Source organism: Dryobates pubescens, chromosome 11 (genome assembly GCF_014839835.1).
Source record: "Dryobates pubescens isolate bDryPub1 chromosome 11, bDryPub1.pri, whole genome shotgun sequence".
In the NCBI taxonomy this organism is placed as follows: Eukaryota; Metazoa; Chordata; class Aves; order Piciformes; family Picidae; genus Dryobates; species Dryobates pubescens.
In genome coordinates this window covers 1,099,709-1,110,418 of record NC_071622.1, presented here as the reverse complement: position 1 = coordinate 1,110,418, position 10,710 = coordinate 1,099,709, and the positions used below count along the sequence as shown (strand labels likewise).

The 10,710-nt window shown below is 58.5% G+C and overlaps 1 protein-coding gene across 1 annotated transcript in view; it reads right to left on the bottom strand.

The window, feature by feature from the left end:
• Positions 1-889: 889 nt before the first annotated feature.
• The window catches only part of TEDC1 (tubulin epsilon and delta complex 1), an 87,828-nt gene continuing 78,007 nt past the window's right edge, over positions 890-10,710 (bottom strand). The window contains exon 8 of the mRNA XM_054165490.1: positions 890-1,609. Within this exon, the coding sequence (XP_054021465.1) occupies positions 1,250-1,609 (360 nt within the window). The 3' untranslated portion in view covers positions 890-1,249. The remainder of the gene's footprint in view (positions 1,610-10,710) is intronic.

Genomic DNA, 10,710 nt, shown 5'->3' with positions numbered 1-10,710 from the left:
AGGCTGCCTGCAACTCAGCTTTCCACTGAGCTTCTGCACTCCCAACCTAGCAGCAATGCTGCCTTCAGCTTGGAGCAACCAGAGCAAGGCAGCCCCCCCGGCGTGGCTCTGCCCTGGCAGCCACTGCCACTCACTTCTGGGGCTGCAAGCCTCTGTGGTTCAGTTGGTGCAGCAGAAACCAGGAGACCTGAGCCCCAGGCTGCAGATGGCCTCCCTGCAGGGCACCAACCACACTGATGCCTGGCAAGAGGCTCCTCAAGGTTCCTCCCATCTGGCTGCTGACAAGCTCAGAGCGGTTGGTCAGCAGTGAGAGCACCCAGCTGCAGCAGCAGCCAGAGCCCCAGCCCAGCTCACAGCAGCTCACACAGGAGAGGCAAAGCTGGCTTGCAAAAACACTGCTTTATTCCTGACAACTGTACCAGCAGAGGATGAAACCATGCCTTGAGGAAAGGCAGGCAGGGGAGGGGAGGAGAGGAATGGCAAGTGAAAGATACCTGCGTGCTCCAGGGGGAAAGGCCTCCAGAGGCAGAGCCTGCAGACTCCCCAGGCTTGGAAATTAAGGTCAGATTTTTCTTGTGGAGAAACTTCCCCTAGCAGATCCCTAAGTTACCTCCTTGGGACTCATAACTGGGTGCAATGGGTTTCTGGTTGGCTCTCTTGGAGAGCCCAACTACTTCAAGTGCATCACAGCAGCAAATGAAGCCAGTGTGTTGGTTAGTTTATGATGAGGCATCTGCTGTGCTTCATGCTGACTGCATCAGAGGTGCCCCCACTCTGCAGAGCAGCTGAGCTCAAGCAGCACACTGTCCTGAGCACCCTCCTTGGGGGCATGCTCTCAGTAGCTGCTCTCTCTCTGGTTCTGGCTAATGAACTCTCCCATTTGCTGGAGAACACTGGATGCAGCCAGCCCCTGCCTGGGCAGCCTCAGTGTATGCCATGCCCAGCAGCTGAGCACTGGAGAGGGCCCAGGGCTCGGCAGCAGAGCTGGGAGCCCAGAAGGTGAAAGGGCCCCACCAAGGCCTGCTGCAGAAGCTAATTGGCAAGGTGAGCAATGAAGGAGCTCCAGAGAGAGCCCCCAAGGTTATGGCCCCAGCACCAGTCACAAAGCAGGAGGAGTTATGACTCCCAGGCTCAAAAGTCAGCAATGAGATTTGGTTCCTCCCCCTGTGCTCTGCCCATGCCAGGCTGCACAGCATCCTCTGGCCAAGCCAGTCCATTCCTTTGCTTTCCTCAGACCAGCCTTCTCTCCTCAAGGGGAGACACAAATCACTCCCTCCAACCCTTCTGCCATTTCATCCAGCCTCTGCCTGCACTCCTCCTGCAGCTGCCTCAGCTCTCTCTGCAGGCTGGCCTCTCTCATCTGCAGCTCTCTGATCACCTCTGCAGCACTGACAGCTGAAACAGGCTCCTTGGATGCAGATCTGCTGAAGCCCCTCTGGCTGGCAGGCTGCTTGCCTCTGAACACCAGCCTGCATGAGCCATGAGCTTTGCTTCTGTTTGGAGCACAGAGGTGTGTGAGGTCTAGCAGCTTCAGTTCCACACTCTCCTGGATCTTCCTAGCAGTGGCAGGGAACCCCTCCTTCTGCAGCTCTCCCTTTCTTGTTTTCACCTGTAGAGAGAAGAGAGAAAGGCAGGGGAAGTCTGTGCTGCATTTCAGTGGCAACACAAACCCCAACCTCCCTCCAGGGAACACCACAGAGAGAGCTCCAGAGGGAGCTGGGGCAGCCCCTGGCAGGGGAGTCTGTGTGTGTGTGTTTGTCAGACTGAGGTGTTTGGACTAGGATGGACCACAAAGAAGAGAGCCAGCTGTGAGTGCAGCCTAAGTGCATGGCCCTGCCAGCTGAGCTGAGCTACCCTGTGCTGTCAGGCAGCAGCTCCAGGGGCCAGCAAGCTGCTGCAGCCTCTGGTTTGTGCATTCAGAGTCTGCCAGCTGCTCCACTGGTGACTAACACACAAGGGCTCTGCACTCTCTTACCAAGGAGTGGGTGGCTTGGCTTCAGAGCAGAGCACATGGAGGGGGAAAAAGGCAGAGCCAGCAGAGTGGCCTTCACCACTGCTGTGCTTTAAGCCACCACCTTTCCCCAGCAGATCAACTACCTGGTGAGTAACAGCATTACTGCAGGCTGCAAATGCTCTCTCTGCCTGGCAGGGCCAGCACACAGGGATGGCAACTGGGAGCTGGACATTGCTCAGCTCTCACTATGGGGCAACAAACAGGGACAGGGACACAGAAACAGAGGCTAAGGCCAGAAGGAGCAGCAGGCAGCACAACTTCCCTGCAGACAGGCCCAGTAAAGCCAAGCTTCCCCTGGGACAGAGCCTCAGACTGGCTGACAAAAGCAGCTGGTATGCTGGGACCTCTCCAGAGCATCTGATTGAATGTTCTCTAACAATCTGGTTGGGAGAAGCTGCAAGACACCAATTGCCTTGCCAGCCCCACCAGTGGTTAGACATGGAGTCAGTGACCCCCCTCCAAGTGCAGCTGTCAGTGGGGAGACATCCCTAGGGAGAGGGACCCTGCTAAGCCAGAAAAGCAGCCAAGCTTCACAGAACCACAGCATGCTAGGGGCTGGATGGGACCTGGAAAGATCATCCAGTACAGCCCAGTGAGATGACTGCAAGGAGGGGAAGGAGGGGAAGGAGGGGAAGGAGGGGAAGGAACACTAGAAGCTTAGATCCTCTCCTTGTCTCTCCCCCTCCCAACTTGTAAAGCCATCTCTGGTGCCCCAAGCACCTGGGAACAAAGAACAGGAGAAGAAAACACACAGCAGTGTTGGAGCAGAACAGTGCTGTGCCTGAGGAGCAGGCAGGGGCTGGCACAAGTCCCCTGCCCCAAGGAGGAGCAAGTGCCATCTTCCACTGCAAGCCAATCTCTGGTCTGTGCCAGCTGACCCTCAGCTAAGACACGACTTCCAAGCCACAGAATCAGAGGGATGACCTCCAAGGCATGACTCCCAAGTCACAGCAGCACAGAATCGTTCAGGTTGGGAAGCCCCCTGGGATCATCAAGTGCAACCATTAAAGCCACTCGACAGACTTGAGCCCTAACCATCCCCCCAAGCACCAGGGCAAAGCAAAGCTGCCTCTGCCACCTGCACAAGTCCCAGAGCCCTCCTGCACCCTGTGCACAGCTGTGGAGTGCATGCTTCACAATACAAGCAAGGCCAAGGAACCAAACCCGAGGGAGAGGAGAGCAGGATTCGAAGGGAGGTCACCCAGCGGCTCAGCCCTCACAACCAAGCCCTGCAGGAGGAAGCTTCCCCAGCTCAAACCACGCCACACTGATGGAGACAGGCACAGCACTTGCTGTAGACCCCAAAAGGCAGGGAGGAAAGCTGGCAAAGCCCTGAGAAGATCAGATTTGAGTTACTGAGCTCCGGAGCAAGCCATCGTGTCCTGCTGTGAGAATAACGAACCAGGAAATGCTCTGCTGCAGCCCCAGGGCTGAGCCCCGCGGCCGAAGTTCAGCTCAGGTCAAGCTCAGCCTAAGCCAGACTCCATTCCAGCCCTCAATCCACTCTGTGGTCTCTCCCTTCCCCGGCCCCAGGCGAGGGGCTTGCAAGCCTGCAGAGCCTCATTAAGATACCAGCAGGCAGGGGGATTTTGGCCTCTCTCTGAAGCACCACAGCTCAGCCAGAGCTCACAGCAGAGCCAGCTGCAAGAACAAGAGCTCCAAGACTGTACAAAGCCTCTCCTGCCCTTGCCCCTGCCAAGCTGCAAGTGCTCAGGGTCAAGCCAGCTGGAGAAGAGAAAAAGAGAAGGTTTTTTCCAGGCAGCAGAGGGTTTTGCTGCCTAAACCACTTCATGTGCCACTTGGGGGATCAGACTACCTCCTCCCGGGCTGGGAAGCGCTGCAGCTACCTTCCCTGCTCACCCCAGCCTCACCAGGGCTTCCCTCACTCACCCCACATCTCTCATCAGAATATCTTCATCAGATTTGCAGCCAAGGAATCTTCTCCATGGTCTTCTGATGTGTTATCCTCCCCCCACTCCCACCCCTGCTCAGGAAGGATTAAGCACAAAATCAATCAGATCAGGAAAGGAATAAATGCCTCTGGGTCCCCCCTGGCCTGCCCAAGGCTTTATCAGTGCAGAGCCAGCTGCTGAAGGAGGCCTCTGCTGACTCAGGGACTTGAGCAAGGAGTTGAAGCCAAGAGCAGTCAGTCTTTACCCCTGAGCAAGAAGCAAGGCTGCCTCTGTCCCAGAGTCCCCAAGGAACCCCCAGACACCTCTTTGTTGCTGGCTAAGAGGCTACCTGGGGCTCCACTTCTCCAACACCACGTTAGAAGAAGCAAAGCTTAAAGCCCTCAGCTCAGTGCTCCCTGCTCTCCCCACTGCCAGCAGATAAAGGATGTTTGCACAAAGGGGATTTGAGGCTGGAATCCAGGATGGGAATAAAATGTCCCATTATGTACAGGGAGCCAAATCACTCAGCAAACAGAGCCACAGAAGGTTATTTATCTTTCACATTAAGCTGAGGCAGGAGAGGAGCAGGGCTGCATTAAAAGTGTTCCTCAAGAAACAAAGGCTCTCACACTCTCCATCACCAAAGCTGGAGGATTTCATTATCCATGGTGCAAGGCAGATGATGGAAGAGCACTGAGCTCTAACTCACAGCAGCAGCCTGAACAGGAGCAGCTGCAAGGACAAGGACAAAGGCCTTCCAGTCAGGTGTCAGGGGAGCAGAATCACAGCAACAGCCAGGCTGGAGCAGAGCCTCAGCACCACCAAGCCTAACCCAGAGCCCTGCTCTAACCCACAGCCCCAGGCACCACAGCCAAGCCACCTTCCAACACCTCCAGGCTTGGGCACTCCACCACCTCCCTGGGCAGCACATTCCAGTCCCTGACCACTCTTGCCATCACAAAATTCTTCCTCCTGTCCAGTCTGAACCTCCCCAGTGGCAGCTTGAGGCCATTCCCTCTGTTCTGTCACTAATTCCCTGTGAGCAGAGACCAGCAGCAGCCTCTCCACAAGGTCCTTGCAGGGAGCTGTAGACAGCAATGAGGTCTCCCTCAGCCTCCTCTGTTCCACACTAACCATCCCCAGCTCCTTCAGTCTCTCCTCATCAGATTTATCCTCCAGGCCCTTCCCAGCTTCCTTGCCCTGCTCTGCCCTGGCTCCAGCACCTCCACATCTCTCTGGGATTGAGCTGCCCAAGCCTGGACACAGCACTCCAGGTGTGGCCTCCCCAGAGCTGGGTGCCAGGGTCCAATCCCCTCCCTGCTCCTGCTGGCCACAGCATTGCTGACCCCAGCCAGGATGCCTTTGGCTTTCTTGGCCCCCTGGGCACACTGCTGGCTCCTGTTCAGCTGCTTGCCCATCAGCACCCCCAGGTCCAGCAGCAGCACAAACTCTGATACCCAAGGAGAAGGAGGGCACTGCATATTGCTGTCTCCTGAAGAGGAAACAGACTCCCTGGGACAACATCAGATAAATGTAACAGGGGAAATCTCAGCACCCTGACTCAGAGGGGAGAGCAGCAGCTCAGCAGAGCACTGTTTACTGCATGGCAGCACAATCTGGAGCCAGGGCTGGGTGTTTGTTGTGTTTTTGGCACTGCTCTCCGGTGAGCTCTGCAAGCATATGCATGGCCACAAATACTCCCGTTGCCATTTGGAGCCTTCAATAGCTGCAAACTCTCTGAGGGTTACCTTCGAGTAATATTCTTTCCTCTTCACACCCCGGGTGCTTGTGAGAACACTCAATAGCCTCCTCCCGTATGGTTAATTGATGCTCTTTAGCAGCCCGCAGGCTCCCCGCAGTCAGCACACAATGCCTACCCTGCGCTGCCGGCAGCCCTCCCGGTACCGAGCAAACTCCCTGTCCAAGCTTGGCAGCCTCAGCACCCTGCACCTTCCCTCTCTATCCCACGGCTCTGCCTTTCAGGCAGCTGGAAGCTGAGTTCCCAGTTAGGAAGCAGAGCTGGCTGACAACTGCTGCACCTCCTCCCCCAAGGGTCACCCCCCCATGGCCAGCACCTCCCCAGAGGCACAGGCAGGGGGGAATGGGCTGAGGAGGAACCAGCACCTCCCAGCTGCCACATGGCCCAGGCTGGGGCAAGCACTCACCTGCTCTGCTGCTCACAAGAGAGCAGTCTCCCACCTGGGGCTGAGTCCATGAGCCAGCAGGGTGCCCAGGGGGGCAAGAGGCCAAGGGCATCCTGGCCTGCAGCAGGAGCAGTGTGGCCAGCAGGGGCAGGGAGCTCATCCTGCCCTGTGCTCAGCACTGCCCAGGCCACACCTTGAGTCCTGTGTCCAGTTCTGGGCTCCTCAGTTTGAGAAGGACATTGAGAGACTTGAAGGTGTCCAGAGAAGGGCAACAAAGCTGGGGAGGGGTCTGGAGCACAGCCCTGGGAGGAGAGGCTGAGGGAGCTGGGGTTGCTTAGCCTGCAGAAGAGGAGGCTCAGGGGAGACCTTCTTGCTCTCTGCAACTCCCTGAAGGGAGGTTGTAGCCAGGTGGGGGTTGGTCTCTTCTCCCAGGCAAGCAGCACCAGAACAAGAGGACACAGTCTCAAGCTGTGCCAGGGGAGGTTTAGGCTGGAGGTGAGGAGAAAGTTCTTCCCAGCAAGAGAGATTGGCCCTGGGGATGTGCTGCCCAGGGAGGTGGTGGAGTCCCTGTCCCTGGAGGTGCTCAAACAAGGCTTGGATGTGGCACTTGGAGGCCCTCCTGGCACTTGGCAGGAGGTGTTAGGTATTAGGTCATAGGTTGGACTTGATGACCTCTGAGACCTTTTCCCACCTGGATGATTCTGTGAGTCTGATTCCCTGCTGTGCCTCTGCTGCTCCAGGGTCAATGCTTTCACTCCCAAGACTCTGGAAGCCAGCAGGAACCTGCCAGGGTACCAAGTGTCCCCCAGCCCTCCAGAGCTGCTCAGAGCTGCCAGGGGTGCACACTGAGGCAAGTACTGCTGATGGGTTCCTTCTGGCTCCTCACCTCTGTCACTCCACCACTGCCTGGGACAGGACAGTGGCCAAGCTGCCCCAAGTGCTCCTAGAGAGAGTCCCTTAAAGTGACTTCAGTCTTCCAAGGGATCACCACAGGCTTCCCCAGGCTCTCAGCAGCTCAAAGCTAAAGGGGAGGCTAGAGGAACTGTCCTGTTGTGAGGAGAGGCAATGGGCTGGTGCAGCTGCAGACAGGAGCAGCCCATCTGAGCTCACAGCCTGCAAAGAGCCTGAGGTGACAGCCAGCCCATGCTGCTCTGCCAGAGGCTGGCACAGGGGCAGCAGATGCTGCTGGCAGCTTCACATGCAGCAAGAGGCAAAGGAGGAAACACCAGAATGAAACAGAGCTCCTCACCACTGCCTGGTGGGTGGGGAGAGCCAGCCAGCCTCTAGCTCCTGCCACGGGGGAACCAAGCCAGGCAAGACACCCAGCCAGTGCAGAGAGAAGCTGCACCTCCCCAGGGGCAGCACCATGAAGCCATGACTCCCCAACCCCCCAGGCTGAGCTCTGGCTGAGGAAAGTGTGGCCCAGGTGGAAGAGGACAGGGTGGGCCCAGGGCAGTGAGCAGGCAGCTCAGCTCAGCCTCCCCTGTGAGGGTGAACTCAGGCACTGCTGCACAGGAGGCAGCTGAAGCCTGCAGACACCTGCACAGGATTAGCCTCCCCAGCCCTTCCTCTGCCCTGCCACCTCCAAAATGTCCTCCAACCCAAGCTGCCACTGGCTGGGCTCTTCAGCCACAGCCACCTCAGCTCCTTCCAGGCCTGGGGATCTGCTGGGTCTGAGCGTCCTGGGGAGCAGCTCAGGGGGCAAACCCTGGAGAAGGGAACATGTGCTGCACTTTCAGCAGGCTGCCCCCCAGCTTCTTTGCCTGTTCCTCTGCTGCAGGCCAGAGCAGTCAGACCCAGGCTCCCCTCCTCTGGGCATGTGCCAGTTCATCATGTGGGCACCCCCAGCCTTTCAGTGGCCCCTCTGCAGGAGGTCTGCTTCTGCCAGCTGCCCAGATGACCCCCCACCCTGAGCTCTTTGGAGCTCTGCAAAGAGCAGACCTCCCAACCCTTCACAGCCCCTCTTGGGGCCTCCTCAGCACCCTCACACCGAATCACAGGGTGGCAGGGGCTGGAAGGGACCTTGAGAGACCACCCAGTCCAGCCCCCTGCCAGGGCAGCTCACCAGCACCAGACTGCACAGCAACACTTCCAGGTCAGTTCTGGTATCTCCAGAGGGGGAGACTCCACAACCTCCACCTGCACCTCGCTGCTGCTCAGCTCCATGGGACCTTGGCTCATCCCCCCTGGCTCAGGAATGTTCCCAGGGGGTGGCTCTGCCTCAGGTCCTGCCAGGCTGCTATGAGGTCTCCCTGGAGCCTTCTCTCCTCCAGGCTGAACACCCCCAGCTCCCTCAGCCTGTCCTTGCAGCAGAGCTGCTCCAACCCCCTGAGCATTTCCATGGCCTCCTCTGGACCCTCTCCATCAGCTCCAGGTCCTTCCTGTGTTGAGGGCTCCAGACCTGCACACAGCACTCCAGGTGAGGTCTCTCAGAGCAGAGTGGCAGAATCCCCTCCCTGGCTCTGCTGCTTTGGATGCAGCCCAGGATGGGATCTGCCTTCTGTGCTGCAGTCTCACCCTGCCTGCTCCTGGCCAGCTTCTCCTCCACCAGCACCCCCAAATCCTTCCCCAGAGGGCTGCTTTCTAACACCTCCTGCCCCAGTCTGTCCTGACCAGCACCATGTCCTTACTTCCAAATCACTGCTTCTTCAAATGCCCCCAGGAGTTCTGCAGAAGTGGCTGTGCTGGCTCTCCTCAGAACAGCCACCTGCACAGGCTCAGAGCAGCCCCCTGCCTGCCCCAGCCCTGCCTGCCCCAGCCCTGCCTGCCCCAGCCCTGCCTGCCCCCAGCCCTGCCTGCCCCCAGCCCTGCCTGCCCCAGCCCTGCCTCCCCCCAGCCCTGCCTGCCCCCAGCCCTGCCTGCCCCAGCCCTGCCAGCCCCCAGCCCTGCCTCCCCCAGCCCTACCTGCCCCCAGCCCTGCCTGCCCCCAGCCCTGCCTGCCCCAGCCCTGCCTGCCCCCTCCTTCTCCCTTGGCCTTCTCCTGTGAAGAGGGAGAGGAGCCCATATGCACTGCAGCACGAAGCACAGACTACTCTTGCTGCTACAAAGCACAGGCCTGCCCCTGCTGCAAAACACAGTGCAGCCTGCTCCTTTGTGCTCTGACTCACCAGGAGCAAAGAGAAGCAAATCTCAGATCTTGTCTTTTGGGGCTGGAGATGGAAAGGAAATTAGGAAGCATGAATGAATGCAATATCCCAGCCAGCAGCTCCCACTTCTGCTTTCACAGCCTCTGCTATCAGGGCACAATCACCCCAAACCTTTCACCAGGTTGCTCTGAGGACACCAAACAGCACCTGACTTGCAGAGTTAATTCCTTCATTCCCAAGCTCTATTTTAAAGCCACCACAGCTATGACATCCTCCTGCACCAGGGGAGCTGGAAAGGGGGAAGAGAAATATTGCATGCCTGGGAATGTGTGAGCAGTGTGGGGGCAGGCTGCAGGAACAGACAAGATACAGCAGGGCACTGCCCTGCCTGGCTCCAGATGGCTCCCAGGACATTCACAGCACCCCAGGCACAGGCTGGAGGAGCAGCCCAGAGCTGTCAGTCTCCACAGGCTTGGGAAGTGTGGCTGGAAAGCTGCTGGCAGGAAGGGAGCTGGGGGTGCTGATGGGCAAGCAGCTGAACAGGAGCCAGCAGTGTGCCCAGGGGGCCAAGAAAGCCAAAGGCATCCTGGCTGGGGTCAGCAATGCTGTGGCCAGCAGGAGCAGGGAGGGGATTGTCCCCTGGGGCTCAGCTCTGGGGAGGACACACCTGGAGTGCTGTGTCCAGGCTTGGGCAGCTCAATCCAAGAGAGATGTGGAGGTGCTGGAGCCAGGGCAGAGCAGGGCAAGGAAGCTGGGAAGGGCCTGGAGGATAAATCTGATGAGGAGAGACTGAAGGAGCTGGGGATGGTTAGTGTGGAAAAGAGGAGGCTGAGGGAGACCTCATTGCTGTCTACAGCTCCCTGCAAGGACCTTGTGGAGAGGCTGCTGCTGGTCTCTGCTCACAGGGAATTAGTGACAGAACAGAGGGAATGGCCTCAAGCTGCCACTGGGGAGGTTCAGACTGGACAGGAGGAAGAATTTTGTGATGGCAAGAGTGGTCAGGGACTGGAATGTGCTGCCCAGGGAGGTGGTGGAGTGCCCAAGCCTGGAGGTGTTGGAAGGTGGTTTGGCTGTGGTGCTTGGGGCTGTGGGTTAGGGGTGAGCCTTGCAGAGCAGGGCTCTGGGCTGGAGCTGGTGGTGCTGAGGCCCTGTTCCAGCCTGGCTGTTGCTGGGATTGTCCCTGTAGTGCCCAGACTCTGGCTGACCAGAGAAGCAGCAGCTGCAGCTCAAGCTCTCTCAGCAGGATGAGGGCAGGGTGAGCACAGGGGTGCTGGCAGCGCTCGGAGCCTGCCGCGCAGGGGCCCTGCCGGCTCGGCACCGCACACCAGCAGCCACGGCAAATGAAGGCTGCCCTGAGGAGTTTCCAGCTCCCAGGCTGGAATCTCAGCAGCCCAGGGGCTGAACCTTGCAAACACTTGCCTTCAGCCAGTACAAGTCTGAACACCACTTCCTAAGCCTTCACTGTTTCTACCTTTTGCTGCCTTACAGGCTGCAGCCAGGGCCCTCTCCAGCACCCCCAGCTGCCCTCCCCAGGACCCCCTCAGGCTCCCAGCTGACAGGCTAGCTGGGAGCCA